General features: G+C 44.3%; 1 protein-coding gene across 2 annotated transcripts; it reads right to left on the bottom strand.

Annotated features, from left to right (window-relative positions):
* Positions 1–890: 890 nt before the first annotated feature.
* Positions 891–26,196, bottom strand: Blvra (biliverdin reductase A). 2 transcript variants are annotated; one of them, NM_001429702.1, is given in 8 exon segments: positions 891–1,245; positions 2,945–3,116; positions 6,310–6,417; positions 11,520–11,617; positions 12,157–12,276; positions 15,888–16,006; positions 17,399–17,546; positions 26,154–26,196. In NM_001429702.1, coding segments are annotated over 7 exon segments (888 nt in total). In that variant the 5' UTR covers positions 17,411–17,546; positions 26,154–26,196; the 3' UTR covers positions 891–986.
* Positions 26,197–27,973: the final 1,777 nt, after the last annotated feature.

Raw genomic sequence — 27,973 nt, 5'->3', positions numbered from 1 at the left:
AGTTATTTCATTGCTACTTCATAAGTGTAATTTTGACAGTTATGAATTATAATGCAAATATCTGATATGCAATCTCCAAGAGGGTCAAGACCACTTGGGTAGTGGCCAATGACAGATTATTTTGGTAAATAATTATTTTGATTAAGATAAGCAGAGTCTATGATCCACATGTATGAAAGCGTTATAATGAAACCTGTTCATTTTAAAAAGCAGGTAGCAGCTGGGAAGATGACTCAGTGGTTAAGAATACTAGCTGCTCTCTTAGAGCTCCTGAGTTCAATTCCCAGCAACCAAGTCATACTTCTCTCTCCAGGACTCCCTCCTGTAGGCTGAGCACCATTACTGCCAGGGCTTGTTCTAGGCTACTTCATTGTCTGTCTCTTTACCCCAAACTTACTTGCCACAAACTCACGTGGATTTCTACCAGCGGTGCACAGGGGTAGCCATCTTCTTCACATTCTTTTTTTTTTTTTTCCTTTTTTTCAGAACTGGGGACCGAACCCAGGGCCTTGCAAGCGCTCTACCACTGAGCTAAATCCCCAACCCCTCTTCTTCACATTCTTGTCACTAGTTATTGTTGGTGGCCTTCCACCAAAACTCCTACCCACTGGTTAGTAAGACAGGATTGCCAGCAACTAGTGACTATGAGGGACAGACACATTTCCCACAGGATGGACTGGAGCTCAAGGCAAGTGGTTTGGAACATGGATGACTTCAAGCTGTTCCACAGGAGTGAATAGAGCTTGGCTATACCCTCCCCACAGGGCTGATACTAGCAAAACAAAATGAAACTAAGCTATGACCCATGACCTCAGAAGGTTCTTTCCTTATTCCCACAGGATGGTCCAGACACAAATACCACCCCAACACAGTCATTAACACTATTCTCATTGTGTTTATCTGACATGTTTAATTGTAAGAGCTAAAGGTGAATGGTTGATAGGACCAAACCCTGGCCCCCTTCAGAAGTCTCTGAAGCTTCCTCTTCACTTCTTCTGGTGGCAAAGCTTCTGGATGTCGCTGGCCAGCCCCAGGCAATGCATGATGCGCTTCTTCTCAGCAGCCAGGTCCTCTGCAGAGACCTGGTCTAAGAGCTTCTGAACAAATATATCCTGATCTTTCAGGAAAATGTTCTTATTGACCCCTACACTTGGCACTTCCTCCAGGGACCCAGAAGTGAACTGGAAGTTTACATATCTGTTTCTTTTTAAGCCAGGCCCTTTCTCTTCAATCCATGACAGCAGACTGCAAAGAAAAAAAAATTCCTCATGTTAAGAATCACATTGGTGTGTGTGTGGGGTGGGGGGGATCACATTGGTGGTGGTGGGGAATCACATTGGAGGGCTGAAAGATGGCTCAGTGGTTAAGAACATTGACTGCTCTTCCAGTGGTCCTGAGTGGTGGCTCATGACCATCTGTAATGGGATGTGATGCCCTCTTCTGCTGCGTCTGAAGACAGTGACAGTGTACTCATACATAAAATGAACAAATCTTAAAAAGAAGGAAAGGTCACACTGCGCAGAGCTGGAGAGATGTAGGGACGCAGGTCCATGCTTGCTGTACAAGCGTGAGGGCCAGAGTTGAGATCCCACACGAAGCTGTACCTGCCTGGTGGCCCCGTTGTGATCCAGAGCTCAAAAGGCAGAAACAGGACTCCAGGGAAGCTGGCTGTCCAGACGCATGGGATTTGCAAGGTCTGGATTCAGGGAAAGACCCTGTCTCAGTTAATAGAGTAGAATGGTCAAGGAAGAAGATAACAGCCTCAACCTCCAGCTTCCACATGTATGTTCACACATGTAGGTACTCCTGATTTCATGTGACTTCACCTTCCCTGACAGGCTGCCTCTCTGTGGTGGCTCAGCACCACCAGAGCACCCAAAGGCTACAGTGACTTTTCCAGTCTTACTACAGCCAAGCATTTATTTCCTCGTGTCACCTGTTCGCCATTAGGATAGCAATGCCCTCCTGCTGACAGCAAGGCAACTCTGTATCTACTTCAGTTCCCTGACACGACTCACAGCTGTCTCCAAGATACTCCTTTACCTATGTTTCCTCTTCCTATCACCTATCTATCTATCTATCTATCTATCTATCTATCTATCTATCTATCTATCTGAGCTATGATATCTGGCCATAGAAAATACAAAATTCTGCCTAGTTGATTGTGACTTCAAGCAAATATGTCACTGAATATTGGAAGGTAACAAAAAGCTGATCAAACTTTATCCATAAAGTAGCCCCCATGCGTATTTTGCAAAGTTCAAGCTGGGGTACGGGCAAGCCTCGCTCAAGTGTGAGATTCTTGACTGTGAGGTGTGCTACATCATCTACAGTAAATTAAAGGCTAGCCTGGGCTACATATTCACTATTTCTACTTCAATTCTAGATAAAAATAAATTCGATTTATTCCAGTTTTATCTACTTAAGACAACTTCATATATCCTTACAAAAAGCAGGGTGTTGAGGCCACACAGAATACCAATGTGTTTCTCGTGTCTCAGTTTCCTCATAACTGAAAATATCCAATGGTGGTAAAGGCAGAAGCTTCTGTGTGCTACTACTCAAGGGGCTGAGACAGAGGGACTGCCTGAGCCTAGAGTTTGGGATTAGCCTGGACAACACAGTCACATCCTATCTCTATGATAGATGGAAAGATAAGTGAACTAAAGCTTAAATTAATAACTTACATAACTTAATTACTTGCAACTTGCTTTATTTCTATAAGCCATTATCTATGCAATGGCAACTGGACTTACTTGTTCCTTCGCACCTCAGAGGGTACACAGGGTGAAAGACAACATGAACAGCGTTCTCTCTCCACAGAGCAGGCACCCGTCTGTGGTCGGAATGCCTGGCAATGGTCTTTCAGGCTCTCTTCAGAGCCGCCCTCACCAATGCCTGAGGATGTTAAGAAATCTCTCTCTCACTGCTCTTCACGACTCACCCCTTGTTCTGGGTCTCCAGCTGCACGGTCATTTTCATATACTGATCCTCTTTTCGCTCTTCCAAGGTGGCAGAAATAAGAGAAAGCTCCCCGAAGAGGGAGACCAGCCAGGTCAGGCGAGAAATGCCGCTGAACGCAGGGAAGCCAAATCTCTCTTCTTCCAGTGGGCTAGCTGGAAGAAACCACAAACGCTGTGAGAGTCGGGGAAGGAACTGTCTCACAAACATCATACCAGGGAAGCTGCGGAAGGGGCCAGCTGAGAGATAGAAGGAAAGGAGGACCTCCTGCTTCATGGCGCATGTGTGTACGGGGGTCGATGAAAGGATGGAAAGCAAGGTGAGTAAATGGAAGATGTTTCTTTTGTTTTAAAAAAATAGTATTTTAATTAAATTTTTGAAAATTTTCTTTTTTAAAATTCAATATTGTTAGTAAAGTAAGGCAAACAAACAACAGGGGTCAATGTAGCCAGAGAATTGTTCTGTCTGTTTTAGAAAGGGAGCAAGAGTGGGAGGGAGGGAGGGTGGGAGACACACACACACACACACACACACACACACACACACACACACACGGGTAGATATGGTGGGAGGAGCTGAGAGAAGTTAGGGGAAGCACAAATTTTTTCTAAGAAAAAAAAGTTTAATGTAGGAGTGCTCTCTGCATGTACATCTGAAGGCCAGAAGAGGGCGCCAGATCTCTTTACAGATGGTCATAAGCCGCCTCGTGGTTGCTGAGAATCAACTCAGGCCTTCTGGAAGAGCAGCCAGTGTTCTTAACCACTGAGCATCCCTCCAGCTCAGAAAAAGAAATGTTTTAAAAATATTTTAGATTTCTCTTTTTAATATACTGAATCCAATATCCATACATGTGAAAATAAATATTCATATATATAAATACTTATATTTTCAATAAATGATTTAAAGACATTTGATAAATGGAAGAACTAAGACATTTTAGCCTTTGAGACTCTGATTCTTGTTAAGTCTTGCCTGTGCAGATGGCAGGAGGAGGATGTTACCATGACAACCAGAAGTATAAAGAAAACATTTAGTCTAATTCCATACCAAGAATGTTGGTCTCGGGAAATGTTTTTATAAAAAGCACACTCCACATGGGAATCTGCATGACAATTCTGTGTGGTTATCACAGCGCTTACCTCTTACCCTCCCAATCTTGAACATACCCTAAGTTTGAGGGACTTCTATCTGTGACATTGTAACCAAATCTACTCTCTGCCTTTGGCGTTCCCACTGAAAATGCCGAGCATGTTCTAAAGCAGCAGCAGGTGAGGAGTAAAAGCAAACAGTTCAGTAGACGGGAACTAAGTGTCCACAGGCTCCTTCTGCGTTCGCCTTTATCTGCTGCAGACGACAAAAGCCTGAGCCACACAGTGAAATCCCAGCCCGGCTCTGTCCCACCTGGGCCACCTTTGTCTAACTACTTGCCTTTCTGGGGTGGTGTTTTACCCATATCACAAGGACAGTGGTAATGATAAACAGGGTCAAAGGCATGTTCTCACAGTTTCTTGCTCAAGTTAATAGTTATACCATTATATAAAACTCTCACGTGATTTTCAAGCCAGAAGACATTCTTACCACTTAGTAATGCCCTTCCACACAGAAGGATCTCCTGTATAAAAGTCCTAGGGTAAGGAAGTACGCTTGAGTGGGGACCAGAGAGAAGTCAATAGAAAGTGACTCCCCTAAGATCTAGATAGCTACCTACAGTTAATACTTAACGAATGACTGGCATAAAAACCCGGATTACTCCAGAGGAATGACTGGTATAGCCAATGTCCTTGTAATTTGGTGAAGGGAGAGACAGTAAATGCTCCCTTTGTTCTGTGTAAGCTGTATGGAAACGGTCCCCTCTCCAAACAGCCACTTCCAGTCCTTTCTGGAAAGTTTCCACCTACAGCATTCTACAAGAAAATAATCTCCGGCTAAGTTGCTTCATCTCATTTCTGCAATAAGGACTGAGCCCAGAGCCTGTCTCTCTCTACCCTAAACCCCCTTCCAGCCCTGGTTCAAATATCACCAAGAAAAACTGCCTGAAAGATCAGGACAGAATCGTCCTTGAGATTTATGACTCACCCCTTTTTTTTTTAGCTTGGATTTTTTTTTTTTTTAAAGATTTATTTATTTATTATAAGTACACTGTAGCTGTCTTCAGATACACCAGAAGAGGGCATCAGATCTCTTTACAGATGGTTGTGAGCCACCATGTGGTTGCTGGGAATTGAACTCATGACCTCTGGAAGAGCAGTCGGGTGCTCTTAACCGCTGAGCCATCTCTCCAGCCCCTAGCTTGGATTTTTTTAAATTAGAATTTTTATTTATTTACATTCCAAATGGTACCCCCATTCCTGGTTCTTCCCCCTCCCCCCATTCCTGAGTTCTTCGCCCCCGCTTCCTCCTCTCTGCTCCTGAAAGGGTCACCTTTTAAGTCAGGTTGTAATTGAATCTCATTAAGGAAAGATAAAAACAGAGTGATGGGCAATCAATCTCCCCGGTCAGCCTGGTCAGAGGTGGAATTACCTGGAGTCACACTTTTGGGTGTGTCTTTAAGGGAGTTAAGAGCTTTAACCTGAGGAAGAGCCATCAGCAAAGTGGCTGAGCCAACAAAGGGCTGAAGTCCTGGGCTGAATAAAAGTGGAGAAGAGAAAACGGAGCTAAGAACCAGCACTCTGCTCACTCTGCTTCTTGACCAATCAAACATCCCGCCACAGGGCTTCTCCATCAACGGTGGACTGTACTATCCCCTCCACAGCACTAAATGAACACTTCCTCAAGCTGCTGAGACAGGCGTTTTGTCCTAACTAGAAAAGTTACAAATATAGATGTTTTTATTGTCCTTGCATGAAATTCTCTAAAGATAATTTAAAAATACTTATTAAAGTGGTCAGTGAACCAAGCCTTAGGTCTAATCCCTTCTTGAAAATTTTCCTTCTTTTTTTATGCACATGGGTATTGTGCCTGTAGGTATGTCTGTGCACCACATAAAGACCCTGTCAGATGACCTGGGACTGGAGCTCTACACAGTTGTAATCCGATGCTGGGAATCACCCCTGAGCAGACCCTTTAATCTCGTCTCTTTGTGGACAGACTGTGTGTACAGCTATGCTGAGGAACTGCGGTCTATGTGGTTCCTGGTCTGCACAAAGCTCTCTTCAATGGCTTCTTGTTTTTCCCCTTCAATAGCTTACTGACTTTCCCAGTTTGATGACCTGAAAGGATACTATAGAAGCAGTGTGAGGAAGACTGCCCAGGTAACAACTCTAATCTGGAGTAGTTTCTGTGCCAGCGATCTTAGTGAGAAGATGCCCGGTCCTGGGGCCTCCCCTGTGACCACCGTGCCTCACTGACCTGTGAAGCGAAGAGACCCTTTCAGTAGCTCTTTCCCCAACACTTCTCTTCTCAGGAATTCGAATTCCTCCATCAAGAGTTCCACGTGCTCCTCATGCAGGACTCTCCCTATTGGGACAAGCAGAATAAAAGGTGGCCATTACCTGGTATACAGCCAACTCTGTGCTTGGAGGCTATGCCATTCTCCCTCCAGAACAAGATACAGGATGCCACAAACAGTATCCGGAGCACGTGCACGGTCTATGCCACTCTACCCTCACATACCACGCCCGACAGTAATGTGCATAGCTTCCAAACATCTCCAAATCCTTGTGAAAACTCATCTTTCTGGTTAATACTAGCTATCTGTGGGACACATAGAGGTTCTTGTGCTCATAGATAAGGGGAACTAGGAATGTTATCTGCCCAGGATGCTGGAAGCAGACATCGACATGCCTGGTGACCTCGTGCCCAGACCCTTATCATGAGTTTGTCAATCTATAGCACCTATCTTTGTGGAAAGTGTCACATGTAGTCAATCTTTAGAGCCTATCTTTGTGGTTTGGTATAGTCCCATTTTAAGCTTTATTGTACACATGGAATTTTGAGTTAATTATCACTAGGAATTTTTCACTAAATTGTGCAGTGTTTAAATGTGCCAAAAATAAACTACTCCCTCAGGGTCAGACTCTGAAGTCTGAACCAAACCATGTACTCAGTTACGCTGGGCTGAGCTACCTTTTCACCTTCCGTGAATGACTGCGCTGCTGGCCCTGGTGGTCACGGAGACCCCTGCAGTATCACAGTGACTGTGGGATCTTTGGAGTTTTTATTAGCATTTCTTTAGGAACTGGCGACGTTTTATTTGTTTGCCACTTTGGAAAATGAGAATTTCCACAGAGTGCCCTTTTTCAGTCAGGCTGTCTGGTTTGTTCTTCGGTGGTGAAATCCTGTAGATCCGAATGTTAGACTTCGCAGTGATGTCATGTGCAGCCTTCCTTCACAAAGGCTGCCCCTTTGAACATTACTCAGTCCTTCCTCTGACGCATCAAAGTCCTTCACACTTGTCAGTTCTTTTACTTTCCCTGTGCTTTTAATATCACATGAAGAACTGCTGCCATTGAAATGAAGGAGTCGCCTCTTCACTAACTGATGCTGTGACAGTGGATGACCACATGCGAAATACCGTGCTACCTACTGATCAAAACACACTCACAGTGAATCAGCAAACACTCACTATCCGCTCGGAAACTAGGACACAGTACATGGAAACATGGTAAATGCTTGCGAACACTGGTTCTCTCGCTGTGAAAAACCACAAATGATAACTGAGCGAGAGTTAGGATTCCATCCCAGCAGCAGGCGTGGCAACAAAGCAGGAAGTGAGCAAGCACATTTTAAATCAAAAACATGAAGTGGAAAGAGGGGTCGGGGAGAACGGGAATAGGGTTAGGAGAAGGCTATACAATCACCAACTTCCAGACTTCTCTCTTAAATCTCTCCAGAAAGAGCCACTATCTGGAAACCAAGTATTCAAATTGGAGCCTAATTCTTATTCAAATCGCTGTAACTGAACTAGGCGAGATTCCTTAGGTAAGACACAAAAGTACAGACGTCAAAAGCCAAACAACACACCAGACATGACAGCAAATTAACATGTGTAACGACTGACAGAATAAAACACCGCCTACAAAATGAATTAAAATTATAAAATACAGATTCAGTATGGGGTACTATCATATGTATATACCCCTACACACACACATCTCTATACACACACATCCCTACACACACGCATGCACACACATACACACACACACCAGGAAAAGTGGAAATAGTAATAAAAATTTAAAATTAGGCAATATACATAGAAATGTCTCTAAAGAAGCCATGCAAGTAGCCAGGGACTACAGGGAAAAATGTTCAGCATTTATCATTAAAGAAATGGAAAATATAACCACAAATGAAATATCACCGCATTCCATTTAGGATGGCTATTATAAAAATAAGGCCAAACGATGCTGGCGAGGATGTGAGCTGACGGAATGGTGACCCCTACAGTAGCATTGCTAGCATGGCTCCTAACTTACTGTCATTATGGAAAATACAGTGGAAGTCCCTCACAGGGTTCAAAATAGACCAGCCATGACCTGCCAATTCTGTTACTACTTGTGTAGTCCACAGAAAATGGATTGTCAAGGAGACAAATCACCTGTGGTGCTTGCCCACAGTTCTTCCGCAGTGAGGCTGAGGTCCTGCAATTCCCACCAGTGGGAGTGAGCCTGGCAAGTATTATGTTAAGCAAAACTGAAATGAGCTGGTACAGACGAGAAAATGGTGATGCCGTCCACCATGTGGAATGTGAGAAGCCAGTCTTACAGAAGGTGGGGGAGGAAGAAAGGAGAAGCCCGTCACTGAATACAATTTTAAAAGAAGGGACATCCGGTGCACCAGTCCAATCTGATGAGTCCCTTGAACTGAGCCATTCCCAGCCTTAGGCTGCATCCCACGTCCTGTCACCAATCCAGTCTGGTTAGTCCAATAGACTCTTTCCTATCCATGCCACATCCAGCCTGGTCTAGTCTAGGTTGCATAGCCCATGCTCTGGACCCTAGCCTGCCGGCCGGCTCTCTCTCTAACCCCAGTTCTAAACCAGGTCACACACAACTGTGCACAACTCAGCCTGGTGCGTCCTGGAACCTAACCTGCAGGCCTTGCTTTGGTGGCACAGACGATCTGCCAGTCTGGATACCCTGTTTAGGGGCCAAGATCCCATCCACGCCATCCTCACTCCCAGGCATAGCTTGGGAGCACATCTTGCCTACCAGGCCGAACAGATCCAGCTAATATATTCCATTTGACTGCTTTCTTTCTCTCTTTCTTTCTTTCTTTTTTTTAAGATTTATTTTTATGTGAGTATGTGAGTACACTGTCACTGTAATCAGACACACCAGAATAGGTCACTGGATCCCATTGCAGATGGTTGTGAGCCACCATGTGGTTGCTGGGAATTGAACTCAGGACCTCTGGAAGAACAGTCAGTGCTCTTAACCACTGAGCCATCTCTCCAGCCCCATTTGACTGCTTTCTTATCACTTGCTTTTTTACCAATGCTGTCTTGCTTACCACTGAATTGGAATTATCTCATTCCTCCCGTTCAAAACCAACCCTGAACCTGAAGTATTAACCAAATCCTCATACTTGATATAAAATCACCTGAACTTTGGCACTAACAAAAAAAAAAAACAAAAAAAAACAGTTTCATTCAACAGAGGCAGCCTTGAATCTCATACTAGACACACAGTCAAGGGAAGTCCACATGCCCAGGTCTCACTGGAAAAAAAACAGAATATGAAAGGCTAAGACAGTATGTCCTCCCTGAAAAGCCGGCGGTTCTACAGAAGTTTTCTCTGGTGACAATTACTTAAATGGATCCCAGGGGTTAACATTTTTTTACCTTTATTTTTATTTTCTGGGTACTGGAGCTTTGAGCGCATGTATGTTGTGTGTGTACCACATGTGTGGAGTTCAGAAGAGGATATCAAAAGCCCTGTGACTGGATGGTTATGAGCTGCCACACGGGCTGGGAGCAAACCTAAGTCCTACGGAACGGCAACCATTTCTCTTGACAGCTGAGCCTCTCTCCGGTCACAGGACACAGATGGAAAAGAACAAACAAATGTATACCAGTGATAGAGTTTAAGGAAGACACAAGCAGGGCTGGAGAGGTGGCTCAGTGGCTCAGAGCACTGGCTGCTCTTCCAGAGGATCTGGGTTCAATTCCCACCCACATGGCAGCTTGCAACTGTCTAGACATAATTTTAGTTCTGGGGAATCTGACATCCTCACACAGACATACAGGCAGGAAAACACCAATGCAAATAAAGTAAAAATAAATAAAAAAGAAGCTATCGGCAAACAGTTCAATGAATTTGAAGAGCCTAGCAACAAACACCTGAGTGACAGACAAGGACACAGACGTAAGTCTGAACAAAAGGACAAGAATCAGGATTGAAAATGGGATCCAGTAGAGAATCAGAAATACTGAGGAGAACTCAGTCTAAAATAAAGATAGAATTGGAAAACTTAAAAACCCAATTAGAAAACTCAGGAGAAAGCCTTACAGTAGGATAGGTAAATAGAAGATAGACCATCAGGACCTTGGATTTCTCTAATCTGCTACACAGAGAACAAGAAACTCTCAGATAACAAATGGATATAGCTGCTTGACTTTAGACTTCCACCAGTCTGAGGACGTAAATCTCCCCCTTTTATTTTTCATAAATCACCAACCTCAGCAAACAAAGATCTCTAATCTCCAAACTTTATGAGAACTAAACACAACAGTGTGTTTAAGAGTTTCCTAGCATTTAGTGAATCTTTAATAAATACTTATTAAATTAGTGTAACAAGGAAACTATATAGTATACCTATAAGACAACCAATTACTCCGATGTGGGAACTTTTCCATTAGTAAGCTGTTGCAGGATGTTTGATCACACTGTGAACCCTGAGATTGTGTTATTTACTGGGAAAACCTATTTCTAGTTGTGGTGTGGCTCTGCCTTAACACACACCTAACCTAAGAGCTTTCTGCTCGAATATTGTCAACAGGATTTAAAAAAGTCAACCTTGGTCAAGAGGAGGAACAAGCCTATACAGTCGACAGGAAGTGAACATAGGATTATTATAGAAAAACCATAGAGAGTAAGAGGAAGTCAGGAGGATGGATAGAGAGACACACAGGAAGTAGAAGGGAGGGACATTCAGTTTGTAGGAGATTTTTAGAGAGGATTCATTCTAGGATATCAGCTGAAGAGAATGTCATCTAGGTGCTTTCTCTATGTCTCTGAGCTAGTAGGCTTTTAACCTAGTACCTGGCTTCCAAGTCTTCATTGGTAAAATCCAATGATTGAGATTTTGTTAAAACAAACAAACAAACAAACAAACAAAAACAACAGTAAGTACGTGAGGTACAACTAAAATTCAACATCATGCCACTATGACATGTGGAAACCAGTCCACTGTTTTCATTAGAACAAAGTCAAGAGTCCACAAAGTCCTCTGCACTCTTCTCACCTCACACCTCCCTGTGCATCCACAGCCTGGGGCCTGGGGGAGCTGGGGAACTCAGGACCAAGCAGATGCACATAGGGCGACTTACTGGAAAAGCCTAGAAACTCAAGAGGCAGAGGTGTGGCAAGGCCACACTAGAGTCAGAGAACACTCACCTTTCTGTGCGGCCAGCTCCCACAGCTCCTGGGCCGCCGCAAATGACAGTGTCATGGGGTATTCCACGAGGACATGCTTGCCAGCCTGCAGAAACTGCCTTTGAAAACAAAAGCATGGGGAAAGGACACTTCAGATAAACACTCAGATGCCCTGTAGGGACACGAGTCTGCAAATGCACAAGAGCCCGTGGCAGAGTGTAGCAAACAGCCGAGAGCCTTGCAAAATAAATCTATACCAAGCTTGTCCAGTTATAAGATCATTTCACTATTCATCAATATTTAAACTCTGGGTTTCTTTCTATCACTGGCATAAACGTTATGATCGAAAGCAACTTTGGGATAAAAGGGTTTATTTCACAGGGTCTCACTATATACTCCATGCTGTCCTGGAACTCACAGCTCTGCTTGCCTCTGCCTTCTGAGTGCTGGGATTAAAGGCATGCATTACCACATCCAGCCCCAGACAGAATTTTTTTTTGTTAGTACACTGCAGTTGTCTTCAGACACACCACAAGAGGGCACCGGATCCCATTACAGATGGTTGTGAGCCACCATGTGGTTGCTGGGAATAGAACCTAGGACCTCTGGAGAAGAAGTCAGTGCTCTTAACAGCTAAGCCATCTCTCAGGAAACCTACCGTATATAGTCTTCATGGCTGGAACTCTCACTGCAAATATAGGCGACATCAATCTCTTGGCTTCGGAGAGCATCTTCCAAAGAAATCTGCCGTACTTCATCAAGGCTCCCAAGCTCTCGTCTGTTTCAGAATAACAAGCAGTCTTAAAAGTAGACAGACCTTATATTAAATGAACTGTACTCTTCTCCTCCCCTCCCAACAATGCCCAAGGATGAGCTTTTAGAAAGTAAGAAATCAGTTTTCTCCTTTCTATTTCCTGGGTATTTTCCATTGTAGAGGAAGGAAAGCAAGAGGCATTACGGTTGAATTCAGGAGACCTGGAATAGAAGCCAACATGGCCACTAATACTCTATAGAAACCAGAACTCTCCCAAGTTACTTCTCTAAAATAAAAAGAACCAGATCCTAGTACTTCATGCAAAAGGGTTTTTGCGGTCATTTCCTACTAAGCTCCTGATGAAATACTGTGACCACCACATGAGGCCAAACCTCACACTCACACTACCCTGGTATAAACTACCATATACTCCAAACTCCTTCACATTCAAGGCTTAGCGACCATCAGGAGAAAAACAAGCATCCCTCCTCTATTACAACCAGCCCAGAGAGGCCACAATTGCCACAGCTGAGCAGTGGGACTATCGCTATGACAGAGAACAGGGTAGTGAAAGAGCGAGAGCCAGGCCATCCTGTACCAGGCCCCAGTGCAAAAGCTCTGAGGAGTGAGTGGTCCTGGAAGGACAGAGCAACACGGGACCAACAACAGCAACTTCAGCCAAGCCGGAATCTGCAAGCTACCCACTGCACACTGCTAGATTTGACCAACACTTCTTGTTTGCCTACTGTGTGCTGCACTGTGGGAGGAAACACGAACGAAGGATGAGCTCACATTCTGACAGAGCATGGAGACACACATACATAGGCAGCAGCACCGCCACCAACAAAAAGACTAAGTGGGAGAGGAATGGATACAGAAAATGTGGTACATCTACACAATGGAATACTACTCAGCTATCAAAAACAATGACTTTACAAAATTCATAGGCAAATGGATGGAACTGGAAAATATCATCCTAAGTGAGGTAACCCAATCACAGAAAAACACACATGGTATGCACTCATTGATAAGTGGATATTAGCCCAAATGCTCGAATTACCGTAGATGCACAGAACACATGAAACTCAAGAAGGATGACCAAAATGTGAATGTGAATGCTTCACTCCTTCTTTAAAAGGGGAACAAGAAGGGCTGGAGAGATGGCTCAGCGGTTAAGAGCACCTGACTGCTCTTCCAGAGGTCATGAGTTCAATTCCCAGCAACCACATGGTGGCTCACAACCATCTGTAAAGAGATCTGGTGCCCTCTTCTGGTGTATAAATAAATCTAAGAAAAACAATAAAAAAAAGGGGGGGGGGGGACAAGAATACCCTTGGGAGGGAATAGGGAAGCAAAGTGTAGAACAGAGGCAGAAGGAATACCCATTCAGAGCCTGCCCCACATGTGGCCCATACATATACAGCCACCAAACTAGATAAGATGGATGAAGCAAAGAAGTACAGACTGACAGGAGCCGGATGTAGATCGCTCCTGAGAGACACAGCCAGAATACAGCAAATACAGAGGCGAATGCCAGCAGCAAACCACTGAACTGAGAACAGGACCCCCGTTGAAGGAATCAGAGAAAGAACTGGAAGAGCTTGAAGGGGCTCGAGACCCCTTATGAACAACAATGCCAAGCAACCAGAGCTTCCAGGGACTAAGCCACTACCTAAAGACTATACATGGACTGACCCTGGACTCTGACCTCATAGGTAGCAATGAATATCCTAGTAAGAGCACCAGTGGAAGGGGAAGCCCTTGGTCTGCTAAGACTGAACCCCCAGTGAACGTGATTGTTGGGGGGAGGGTGGTAATGGGGGGAGGATGGAGAGGGGAACACCCGTATAGAAAGGGAAGGGGAGGGGCTAGGGGGATGTTGGCCCGGAAACCGGGAAAGGGAATAACAATTGAAATATAAATAAGAAATACCCAATTTAATAAAGATGGAGAAAAAAAAGACTAAGTGGGAATTATGAGGGAACATGGACGGCAGACTGGGGAAGCAGAGGAACACATCTAGTCTAGGGTTTCAAGACAGGCTTTCTAGGGAAGAAAGAACCCAGAGAGGAGATATAACAAGAGTACAATAGCAGGATGCAGTAGAGTGGGGCTTCCAGGGGCCATCTTCCCTGTGATCTAGGGGTGTGAGGAGTTCTCAAGGCGTGCACTGTAGTGGCTGGCTAGGGCTTAAGAAAAAGATACCCCCTCAGCCAAGTGTCCGCTGAGGTGTGCTGGGTAATAACTATCAGATCTCCCTGTTGCATGCAGCCCCTACCTTCCTACCTTGAATCTGACAAGGAAAGAAAAGCCTAAGAGTCTAGCACATACCATTTTCTCTGATGCCAAGTCAGTCAAACCGGGAGAGTGTGGTCCTCATACTAAATATGAACCATATGAATAACAGCGGTTATTCGTGATTTGTGAAAATATTTCTGTTTGGGTGTGATGACACACGCCTTAAATTCCAGCACTTGGGAGGAAGAGGCAGGTGGATCTCTGTGAGTTCAAGGCCACACTGGCCTACATAGTGAGTTCCAGGACAGCCAGGACTTCATAGAGAAACACCGTCTTAAAAAAAAAATTATCGGGCTGGAGAGATGGCTCAGCGGTTAAGAGCACCCGACTGCTCTTCCAGAGGTCATGAGTTCAATTCCCAGCAACCACATGGTGCCTCACAACCATCTGTAAAGAGATCTGATGCCCCCTTCTGGTGTATCTGAAGACAGCTACAGTGTACTTATATATAATAAATAAAATAAATCTTTAAAAAAAAAGAATTATCTGATGTTCTTCTGGAGCAACTGGAAATAGAGATCTGCCTGAACTGTCACTGCCCCGCCATCATACTCCTCCGTACCTGTGTCTACTTCATAATTAACCTGACACTGCAGATGCTTAGCTGATGAGTAGGTAGGAGCAGACCTGACCATAAAGCAAGAAAGGAGGAAGAGGATTAAATTTAGTTTCCATTGAGTTTAGTGGGGAAAAAATCCACACAGAAAAGTGCCATAAAAGCCCAAAGGGACTTAGAGCAAGGGACGCAGGGAGATGGAAAGTTAAGGGGGGAGAAAAGCAAGTAAAACAAATTTTGCTTAAAAAAAATCATAGTGAGACCTAATAATTTGCATATTAACTACATTTTAATTTTTAAATAAAAAGAAAGTTCAGGCCCACCTGAAAAGAACACTTGTCTTTACATGTAATTTTGGGTTTTCTGGTTGCTAAGATTGCTGAATCTTTCTATGTCTCTGAGGTTTTCTCATCTGGAACTGGGGTTGGCAATAGTGCTGAGAATGGTATGAGGAATATAAGGTATGAAGCCCCATGACTGTTCTGAATGACAGAATGACTGAATGACGCGCCTAGACTTCCTTCAGGCCAGACATACCCCCCACTCACTGTGCACATTCTGTAGTAACCACCACGCTCATTTCATGCTCCGTGTGCGGTCTGCACTGGGCATCACTCCCTGGGCGTGCAGCAACAAGGCCCCTGACTTTAGCTCCCAGTCCTCTCCAAACTGGAGGGTTCCCAGGGCCCACTCTGCATGGTTCTCTGGAGACACTGGCATGCCCTGTGGGGTTACCACTGCGATTCCCACGAATCACAGAGCACAAGCCAAGTGGCCTTACCTGGACACAAATCCAATCAGGTTCAGGAATGCTGCAGAGCGTGGATCCTTCAAGTCCCTCAGCCTCACCGAGCCAGCTCTGCCAACACCAACCACTACCACTCCAAATTTCCTCTTTGGCTGAAATATCAAAGACCAGTGTGGGGTTTGAAAACAGTCCAGCTATGTGATAGAGTGCATCAAAACAGAGGGCCAGGTTGGGCTCTGAGCAAGGGAAGCTGGCAATCCCAGACATATGAGAAACCCCAGAAACCAGGTCTCAGACTCCAGAGAACCAGACCCAAAGCAAAGTGGGAAAGGGCTCTGCCCATCAGTCTGTGTGGAAGGCCTTCTGCCCATTTGGCTCTATCTGTAACCACTTTTCCATAGACTTCTGCTATATGTCACACCCAACCCGATAGGGTGCCTCCACCCTATCTGACCCCAGGCTCTAGAGACAAGGGCACTAATCAGCTGGGAGTCCTAAGAGGCTGACAGACCAGGACAAGCAGGAACACGTACGTCTCTTTATTCAGACTGAAGACCCGTGTTGTTTTAAGTCTTTACCATGGCTGAGTTCTTCTCTGGTACCTTAAGCAGTACTTTTAAATATACTACTAGAGGACAGATGTAAATAAATTATAGTGAAAAAAAGTCCATTTTAAAAGTTATATAACTACAACACATACTCCAAATACAGAAGCTACTGCCACGTCCATTAAACCCAGCTCCATTTATGTGCATGCATACATACATATATAAAGCAATTATAATTATGAAAGAGAGACTATGAATTTAGAGGCAGGGATGTAAGCCACTGCATGGTCTGCAGTGGAGAAGAAAGACCTGCTCAGACAGATCTACCTGATCACCACAGCTCTGGGGGCAACTGAGCTTCTGGTTGGTGGCTAGAGTGGGTGGCCCAGGAAGTCACAGGAAAACATCCAAGAAGTGACCAGGGCAGAATGCCATATCATGAAGAAACTTCCAGAAGAATATGCCCCATAGTAATTTAGCTTTTTGTGATTATAGCATACATTTGAAGTAACCAACATATCTGAACCCTGCCCGTTCCAGTCCACACCCTGCTGCATGGACTAACTTAAGGGAGGTGGACCTGGATAAGAGCCCAGGAGGTCCTAATGCCTCCTCTATCTCCCAGAGCCATGTGCATATCAGTAACCTAGGGAGGAAAAGTTTGCTTGGGCTAATGTTTCTAAACTCTTCGGGGTGTGTAGGGAGCGGGCAGAGGCTATCTTAAGTGGGTGATTGTTAGTCGGCCTTATTGCATGGGCCTGGAGGGCAAACCCACCATGCCAGGAGCACACAGCAGAGGAAGACCCCTTACTCCATGGCTAGGAACTGAAAGGGAGAGGGAGGGGCAGCGTAGCAGGCACAGATAAGACTCAAGAGAGATAATGTTTCCTCCATCACCCACAGCCATGAGCAAGTAGGCAAGGTAGCTTAGGGGAAATGTTTTTGAAAAATCTTGAGAGGGAAATGGCAGCAGAGGTGTCCCTGCAGGCAACTCACCTCGGCATCCATCTCGGTCTCTTCAGTCAGTGTCCGTGAAGACAGACAGAGGTTCAGGATCTTGGGGCACTGGCACAAACTCTCTATGGATATGGCTTTCACTTAGCTTTCGATGTCAACAGCGCAAGAGGGAACTAGGAAGAGGGAACTGTCGTGTGATAGGCAGATAAATGTGATGCACAGACATCTACACACCCCAAAAGGGAGCCCTGGACACACAAAGTACAACTGTACCAAAGTCCACTTCGGTGACCCAGCAAATATTTAATTGGGTCGCTTAAAATTCACAAACAGGAGTATAGGTGAGGAGTTAATTAATTAGAAGGAGCAGAGGTAATCAATAACATAGGTGCAGCCTCCACACACACAGCTTGCAGTGGACCATTGAGTCCAGTTTTTTTTTTTTTTTTTTTTTTTTTTTGCACTGTGGCTGATCACAAACTATTTTCTTTTTTTTTCCCACAGCTGGGTGGGGCCCTCAAGAATATTTCAAAGTTCCTGTTTTCTCCCACATTAACATTTTGTTTGCCTCGTGACCCTTTTCTTCCCTCTTGTAGGAAATGCTGCAATTTGGAGAACATGCCTTAGAATAGGAACATCAGCTGAGGCCCCTAGATCAGATTTGCCTTGGCCATGTTGTAGGGCATTTTCTTCGTTGCTAATTGCTACTGGCAGTCCACACTGGTCAGTGCCAACCCTGTGTAGGTAGGCACAGGCTGTCTAAGAAAGGTAACTACTAGGCCTTGTGGTGCAGGACGTTAATCCCAGCATTTGGAAGGCAGAGGCAGGTGATCTAGGAGTTCTAGGACAGCCTGGTCTACAGAGAAGCCAGGGCTACACAGAGAAACCCTGTTTTGAAAAAGCAAAACAAAAGAGAAAGAATGGGGGTGGGGAGAAAAGGAAAGCAACTGAGTAAGTCAGAGGAAGCAAGCCAGAGGAAGCAAGCCAGAGGAAGCAAGCCAGAGGAAGGAAACCAGGAAACTGCCTTCCCCAGCCTCTGCTGTAGTTCCTGGCTCCAGGCTTCTTCAGCCTCTGCGTTCCTGACCTTACTTCCTTTGATAGACTGTGAAGGGACTCTAGCCAGCCCATGCATAGCAAACCTCTGACAAACGGTGCCCTTCTACCCAATCCCCTCTGCCTTGCTACATTCCTGAAGCTAGCCCACACAGTCTGTTTCCTAAATGGCCACTTCCTCCTCCTGAGACTGACTCCCAAGGTCCAGCAATCAAAATATCAAAGTCAAACAATCAAAAGCCTCCTTTGGCTCACCTAATTAACATGCCCCGTTAAAATAAGACATCTCCATCTGATGGTGCTTAATCCAGTGCTGGAGAGGCAGAGGCAGGCAGATATCTGTGAGTTTGAGTCCAGCCTGGTCTACAGAGTTCCAGGACAGCCAAAGAAACCCTGACTCAAAAAAAACCAAAAACAAAAATCGAAACAATCAAACAAAAACAAAACAAAACAACAAAAATTAGACACCTCATCCTAACACAGGGTTTCCTCCTTTACCTTTGTTTTCTGTCTCTCTCCAGAGGCAACTCTTGGTTCCCCTCCAGAACAAAACCCCCTGTCCCCTTCTCCCTACACTTCCCCTTCTCCCTTGTCCTCTTTCTCTTGTCTTTCTCTCTTATTCCCGGCTCTCTCTGTTCCTCTGGGGCAAATAACACTGCTTTGTGCTGAGAACTTGGTCTTGGAGGTCCTGAGCTGTTACAGACTATAACATGTAAGGCAAATAAACCCTTTCCTTCTCCAAGCTGCTCCTGGCTAGTTTTATTACAACTGAAAATCGTACTAGGACAGCTATCCTATGTGGCCCTAATTTTCTCTACCCCCCCCCTTTTTTTTTTTCGGAGCTGGGGACCAAACTCAGGGCCTTGCGCTCGCTAAGCAAGCGCTCTACCGCTGAGCTAAATCCCTAACCCCTTCTCTACCCCTTTTATCATCAGTCCCTGTCCCCCAAAGGCCACCACCACTGTTGCCCTCCAGGAATGGCACACAGGCTGGGATTTTCTCTACACCTGCTGGTGAGCATCTTCCTTGGGATTCCATCCTGCCTGTGTATCTTAGAGATGAGCATTTCTAAATATTCATGGTCCATTACTGTCCTGGATAAGCAGCTAAAGACATGTCTCTACAGAAATGATGCACAGAAGTTCCACAACTTCTAGCTCAGAGATTATGGGTTTTATGTAGATTTCTGTTATAGACATAAGCAAAGCATAGCATTCCTCCCTCATAGCTGACTTCCCACAGGACCTGAATTTTCTTTCTTTCTAATTTTTTAAAAATATTTTTAAAAATTTATTTATTCTTTTATGTTAAGAGTACACTATTGCTGTCCTCAGACACACCAGAAGAGGGGCATCAGATCCCATTACAAATTGTTGTGAGCCACCATGTGGTTGCTGCGAATTGAACTCAGGACCTTTGGAGGAGAAGTCAATGCTCTTACTGGCCTAAATGTAAAGTCCAGGCTTGAGTTCCTCCTGCCTCTGCCTCCTTCAGCAAATCCTACCAGCATGTGCCACCATAACTGGCCTGAATTTTCTATATAAAGGAATTGTTAGGCAGTCTTTTCGGATATTCTACATTAAAGCAAAAGGAAAAACCAGATAAGCAGAGGGTAGGAAAAGTAAGAGAAATAGAAACAGAAAAAGAAAGTTATATAACAGCAGCATCAAACTTCAACAGACTCTTCGGCTGGCCTGCTAAGTGTGTATCCTGGGTTCCAGGTGCTGACACAGAACTCCTAGAGCAGAGGGGAGCGATGGAATGATGTCTTCCACCAGGATCTTAGATTGAGCACCTGCGATCAGGAGCCAGCCTTGGGGAAACATGAGGATTGTGAGGGGAATCCTGCAAAGATGAGCTGGTTTTGTTCACTGTTTAGACCCCGAGATACATTTACTTTACCAGGACAGGTGGGTAACCATAGGTGACGAGAATGAGCATAAAGGCCCCTCCATCTCCTGCCTCTGTGTACCCAAGGGGCTGAGAAGGGAGGAAAGGGTGTTCTGAGGCACTCTTACCATTGCCCTGGCCCTGGGGTCTCATCCTCTCGGGGTAAGTGAAGAATTATATGTAACACTGAAATAACAGCTCCCATACAAACAGAGACTCTGAGGTTGGAGAAGTGCCTCAGCAGTTAAGAGCACTGACTGCATTCCCAGTGCCCGCATGTGGCTGACAACTGCTGTAACTCCAGTTCCAAGGGGTCAACCATATGGTGGCTCATAACTGACTTAATAGGACCCAGTGATGCCCTCTTCTGATGTGTCTGAAGAGAACAACAGTGTACTTATATAAAGTGTACTTATATAAAATAAATCCTTAAAAAAAAAGAAAAGAAAAAATGTTCAGTGACTTTTGTCTTGGGATCAGGACAGAATTCCCAATGTGCCTTTGCAAACTAGTGATCTCAGAATAGATGATTATAAAATCAAAATACCTATCAAGTCTAAACAGCACTGAAGATGTTCTCTGTATCAAATTTCAGCAAAGCATGAAACAGGCAAAAATAAATAAACACGTCTACCTCATTAGTAACAAGTAATAGGGTTCATAAGGTAAAATTAAATGCATATCAAAGAGTTATTGTTTTTTGTGATTCGAGACAAAGTTTCTCTGTGTCACCCTGGCTGTCCTGTAACTCTGAGGTCTGCCGGCCTCTTAGCTGGGATTAAAGGTGTGCACTACCACTGCCCAGCTGAAATTATAATTCTTTAAGAATCCATTCCTTGGGGCTGGGGATTTAGCTCAGTGGTAGAGCGCTTACCTAGGAAGCGCAAGGCCCTGGGTTCGGTCCCCAGCTCCGAAAAAAAGAACCACAAAAAAAAAAAAAAAAAAAAAAAAAAAAAGAATCTATCCCTTGATTCTTTTCAGTGAATGACTTATCCTCAGATCTATTTTTATATACGTAACACGGAGCAATGCAAATATCTCGTGCGAAAAGGGCCGCTGTCTGATTTTACCATTGAAGACCAGGGAGCCAGATGCCAGGGTAAAGCCTGCTAGCTCAGAGAGGCAGAGAAAGCACCTAGCTGACCATCCTCCTCAGGCCAGAAGCAATGCCCCTCCCTCACACCTTCTCAAAAAACCCCTTCAAACTTAATGTCCCTTCCTTCTACGTCCTGTGTCTCTGTATCCACCCTCCTGACTCCCTCTTTATGTTTTTTTTTAAACAATTTTCTTTTTTTAATTTATTTTAAGATTTTATTTATTCATTTTATATATGACGAGTACACTGTCACTGTCTTCAGACACACCAGAAGAGTGCATCGGATCTCGTTACAGATGGTTGTGAGCCACCATGTGGTTGCTGGGATTTGAACTCATGACCTCTGGAAGAGCAGTCAGTGCTCTTAACCGCTGAGCCATCTCTCCAGCCCCCGCTGAGCCATCTCTCCAGCCCTATGTTTTTTATCTTAACAATTCTATGTTCACTTCCTGTCAACTGGTTGCTTGTTCCTCTTCTTGACCTCTGGTTGATTTTATTTAATCTTGCTTACAGTATTTATGCGGTCAGCTCTTGGATTAAAGGTGTGTGTTAAGGCTGAGCCATACAGCTAGAAACAGGTTTTTGCAATAACTAACACAATCTCTCTGAGTTCACACTGTGTTCAAACATCCTGCAACAGGCTTGGCTTAGATGGCTCCTCTAGTGCTGACACACTGTTCTGTAATTCTCTTGACTCAGTTGCAAGTGTTTGGCTTGGTCTGGTTAACTGGGAGTTCTTAGCATCTCCTCTGTTCCTAGGGGGACAGATAGATACATGAAAACGAGGCTGAGGCTCAACTCGTCAAAGCCAAGAAGCTAGTGGCCTCCAGGGCCTAAGTGCATAAATACAAAAAGGGCACAATGCCTTCGCTCTTACCTCAGCCATCCAACTCCCCAGGAATAGCTCCTCCTCAGTCTTCCACACCAGCCCCTCTCATCTGATTCAGGGCCTATTTGCTAGTCCATCTTCATTTCAAAGGGCCTACTTTCTACAGTAGAGTTAAGGATGGAATCCTGTCCGGGGTTGGGGATTTAGCTCAGTGGTAGAGCGCTTGCCTAGGAAGCGCAAGGCCCTGGGTTCGGTCCCCAGCTCCGAAAAAAAGAACCAAAAAAAAAAAAAAAAAAAAGGATGGAATCCTGTCATTGCCAGGTAAGTAGATGGAAAAGAGGATCCTCATGTTACGTGAGAAGACTTAAATCTCTCATCCTTTCCATGTGTAATCTAGATTTATTGATACATACATCTATTAGATGAGGTAATATCAGCCAGTCACCCTGTGAAGAGCTCTTGGTGCAGCTTTTTAGAAATTTGGCAAGAATTTGACTTTGGACTAGGACAAGGAAGTAGGCTCAAGATCTTGATCCCCTTGTAAGACCCTGAATACCAAGGGACTTTGTTTATTGCCCTGTTTGCTCCTTGACCTAGAACTGACTTCATTCTTAATGGTATGAACGCAGACAGAAAAAAATAAACCCACTTCAGCCTCAGCTCTGGCTGGAGTTTTTCTTTTCAATCCTCACACCCTCCCTGGAGACCCCATTGAATGACTGAGCTGGCTTGGCCATTACCCTTACTGAGTAATGGAGGTCTCAATATATATTTAAAATATATTCACTGTAGCTTAAAATAGAAGAGCATATCTATATTTAAGAGAGCTGGTAACTGAAATAACTTTTTATTCCAAAAAGCTGATTTGAATGAATCCAGATATTCTGGGGTCCCATACATGTTCCTATTTTATTTTATTTTATTTTATTTTATTTTATTTTGTCTTGTATTGTTTTGTAAGACAGGATTTCTTTGTATTGCCCTGGTTGTCCTGGAACTCCCTTTGTAGTTCAGGCTGGCCTCAAACGAGATCTGCCCTGCCTTTCCCTCTGAGTGCTGGGATTAAAGGTATGCTCCACCACGCCCAGCTCAGCATCCACATTCTTAGGCTTGTTCCAAGTCATGATCTCACCTCCCTGTGCTACAACTACTTGGTGTGATAGCATAGGAAGCCATGAGCCTCTTGAACCAGTAGGAACCTGCTGACCCTAGCAAGCAATACTTCAAAAACGAGGGACCAAAAGAACGGAAACTTCTAATCAAGCAAAATACCCATGCATCTAGCTTTGGTTTCTAACATTAAAACTGTAATAATTACATGTTTTTGGAGCTCCCCAGTTAAGGACAGGGGATATTGCTCAGTGGTTAAAGAATATGCTAACATCCACAACTGCAAGACCTACAGGTAAAACATGTTTTCTTTAATAACAGCTGCGACACGAGAGATGGTACTGGACAGGCTCAGCAGTTAAGAGCACTTGCTGTTCTTAGGATCAGAAATTCAGTTTCCAGCACCCCTGGTAGTTTACAAATGTTTGTAATAACAACTGCAGGGGATTTGACACCTTGTTTTGTTATCCTCAGGCAAATACATATATAAACACACATACACATGCACTCACGCATGCACACACACATATACACAAATAATGTTTTTAAAAAATTTTTATTTATGGATTGGAGAGATGGCTCAGTGGTTAAGAGCACTGCCTGCTCTTCCAGAGGACCTGAGTTCAATTCCCAGCAACCACATGGTGGCTCACAACCATCTGTAATGGGATCCAATGCCATCTTCTGGTGTGACTGAAGACAGCTATAGTGTACTCATATTCATTAAATAAATCTTGAAAAAATATTTTATTTACATTGGTGTTCTGCTTCCATGTATATCTGTGTGAAGGTGTTATGTCCCCTGGACCTGGAATTATAGACAGTTGTGAACTGCCACGTGAGTGCTGAGATTTGAACCCAGGTCCTTTGGAAGAGCAGCCAGTTCTCTTAACTGCTGAGCCATCTCCCCAGCCTTAATATTATACTCTTTAAAAAGCGAACAGATACCACATGCTTAGCCTATCTTTGAGAAGTCCCATACTGCAGGGGCAGAGAGACAATGGCTCCTTTGGCAACGGTGTTTGGCCAATACAGAGTCACTGAACAACAGTGAAGAAAGGAGGACAGGACCTGCGCAACTCTCTGAACAGTTCATCAACAAAGCTGCATTTGGCTACAGTTGCTACAGCCTTGAAGGAGGCATGGGAGGGCTCAGGCTACTCTGGCATGCCCCAGCCTTGGTCTGAGAGCCCCCTAGGCCTTCAGAGCAGCGTGGAGCTCACTGATTTCTTCAACTCTGCCCATTTCTCTACAATGAAGGCCAACAACAATTCCTCCTTTCAGGATTTGTGTGTGAATTTTGTTTTTGAGGTAGGATTTCACTTTGTAACCTAGGGTGGCATGAAATACACTCTGCAGCCTAGGCTGACCTCACACTCCCAGCAACTCTCCTGCCTCAGTCTTGGTTTATAACAAGACCTATGGAGTAAAATACAATAGCTATACAGAAAAGTATTGGATTATATACATCTAAATAGTGACAATAATTATGTCTCTGGGTCATGAAAGTATCAGCAAAATTTCTTAGTTCTAAAAGTTCAAGTATAGCTAGCCACACATATTTCTTAGTTTTCTAGCTATCAGAAGCTCCTTGATAGTGCTTTGCCTACCATTTGACTTCAGTATGTGATATTCTGGAATGTAGAATGGAAGAAAGGGATCTGTATATTTATTAACGCAATCTATTACAATAAAAATGATCTTTAGTATTCTAGTTCAATAAGAACTTAAACTGTTCAATAAGAAAAATTAAAAAAATACTTGGAAGTAATATGATAGAAATTTCATTATGGGGGGGGGGCTTTCCAGTACAGTACAGTTTGCATTGTACACTGTGAGTGCTAATATTTATTAAGTCTTATGTTGAACATACTGTGGCCTTACATAACCATCCTACCAAACAAGCATTATCTTTACCCCCACTTTTACAAATGAGGAAACTGAGGCACCAAGAGGTTAGCTACTGTACCCCAAATCCAATAACAGCTCCAAGATGGAAAACTGGCATTATATAGCATTAAGTAGAAAAATATCTGGATCCACCGCTGCATGCGAATAACAGGTTTTGTTGTGTAGCCCTGCTGACCTGGAACTCTGTATACCAGACTGGCCTCAACTCAGAGGCCTGCCTGCCTCTGCTTCCTAAATGCTGGAATTAAAGGTGTACCGCACCACCACTGGGCTCTTAATTTTTTTTTTTTTAAGTAGGAGCAAAACTCAGACTTATTTCTGATTTCTTAAGATAGCATGCAACTTAGAATTCAACCTTCACACGGTCTTGCAACACCTTTTTTCTTTCAGTTTTCAAAGAATAAAGTACAGTTAGGAGAGGTTATAAAAGACACTCCAGATGCAAACCCTCAACTGTCAGAGTTCAAAGTTCTCATTCTGGATTGGACACTGTCAAATCGGGGGCTCAGTCCCCCCCCCCCGCCCAAATCAGTGCATGATGCACCTTTCAGTCTCATCTACAAGGCCCGAAACCATCGGCATTTTTTTTTCTTTTTTTCGGAGCTGGGGACCGAACCCATGGCCTTGAGCTTGCTAGGCAAGCGCTCTACCACTGAGCTAAATCCCCAACCCCCCATCGGCACTTTTAAAAAGAGGTGGAGATTTCATTTCTTTACAGTCTTTACTCAGGAAAGCCTGCTTCCTAAGGGGAGCCTCCGGCCCTCTGCTGTCCGGCCTGCAGAGAGAAGCTGGCTCCTAGGGCGCTCCTGAAAGGGTGGCACGGGGCTCCCGGTCAGCCTCGGCCTCCCGCCTCAGTACGTCCAGACCGAACGCCCAACCCCGTTCCCTTCCGGGTCAGAGCTCACCTCACGAGCGGTCCACCACCGCCTGCTCCAGCTGTCCCACAGTGCAGTATACTCTCCACTACGTGTAGCGGCCCGAGCGCTGCTGGGATCCGATTGGCTGCCCAACTGATGGGCGGGGCTTTAGCCAAGCAATTCTGTGTCCAGCTGCCAACGCAGCCAGGGGATTGGGGAGGATTAATAGCTGCAGTGGGGCCAGTGGAAGTTGCAGTGTTTTTGTTTTTTGCAGTGTTTGATGTGGTGTCGCTACATCGTCAGCTTCCTCTGCGCCATATTGTAACTTTTTTTTTTTTTTTTTTTTTTAGTTTTATGGTTCAAACATAATGGATCTGACACAAAAGCTTGTTTCTCTAAGGAGCGGAGCTTCCAGAAAACCAGTGTTTGACTCCCTGCCTTCAGGGCTAGGAAACAGCATTTCCCCAGGAACAGCCTGGTCTCTCCCTGGGAATGGGAAAGAAGCCCTGGGAGGAGAATCAAGAGTGCTCTGCGGGGGAGAAAGTGTATCACTTAATTAAAGGGTAATGGAGAAAAGTAAAGGAGGATTGAAGGACACTTTGATCTTTAGGGCTTGAGTCTGTTCTAAGATGACTAACATTTCCCCCTTGTTTTACCCCATGACAAGATTGATGAAGGGGTTGGTGGTGACGAAAAATCCTCTTTGTTTCTCATGAGATAAATGTCTTCACTCCAGACAGGGCATGGAGCACAATTACAAGCATAGCTGGGAGTCTGACCACTTCTTACCTAGTTTCCATCATCTGCCATCTGAGAAGTCAGAATTGACCCCTCTTGGATCACCCTGTAATCTTCCACCCATTTAGCAGCCAGAGTGACCTTAAACATAATAGTAACCATGGGTATGATAGTACAGACATGTACTCCCAGCAGTTGGGAGCCAAAGAAGATCAAGACCTGCCTGTGCTGCCTAAAACCTTGTCTCAAAATAAAGGGTAGGAATGAGGAAGGAAGGATGAGTAGATCCCGTGGGCTAGACAGCTCAAGTCAGTGAGTCCTAGGTTCAGTGAGTGATGAGGGGCTGGAGAGAGAGAGCTCAGTGGTTAAGAGCTCCTGTTGCATCTGCAGAGCACATGGGTTCAACGGCCTGCACTCACATGGCAGCTCACACCGTTTGTTCTTTAACTCCAGGCCTGGGGAACCGACGCCTCTTCTGACCTCTGCTAGCATCAAGCACATATGTACCAATAAGCCATATTTTTAAGAGCGAAAAACTAACAAGATAGTGAGGAAGAAACCTGTTGTTGATCTCTGGCCTCTGAAACATGAACATTTACATGATTATACATACACAGCCACACAAACATGTACATATAACACACATGCAAAAACATACATACAAGTAACACACAGACTGAGCGAGTTGTACTTATATATTTAGAAACATATCTATATATGGATTAAATAATTCTCATCTACTTAAATTATAAAGAACGTATATACCCAAAAAAGGACAGATGTTTTTATTATACATTCAATTAAAAAATTTTCAATTTACACAGTTCAATGCCAAAACAAAGAAAAATTGCATCATTTATTAAGTTGCTATTCACTTGCATTGTTGTTCTCTCCTAAAATTCTGACATAGGAAAACAGCTTAAAGACACATGAATAGCTTCAGTGCACTTCTCATAGTTTACCATGGGACAAAGATCATGTTTATCCATAGAAAATAAAGAACCTATGGTAAAGTGAAAATAAAATACTGTACTTTTATACAATCAATTTGGACGAGCTTAGACACGTATTAGCTAATTCTCACCTGCAGAGCATTTGCTGTGCTGGGCAGACTTGGCACAGGAGCCCCA

Source organism: Rattus norvegicus, chromosome 3 (assembly GCF_021556685.1).
Source record: "Rattus norvegicus strain SHRSP/BbbUtx chromosome 3, alternate assembly SHRSP_T2T, whole genome shotgun sequence".
NCBI classification, from domain to species: domain Eukaryota; kingdom Metazoa; phylum Chordata; class Mammalia; order Rodentia; family Muridae; genus Rattus; species Rattus norvegicus.
This window is presented reverse-complemented; position numbering and strand designations above follow the sequence as displayed.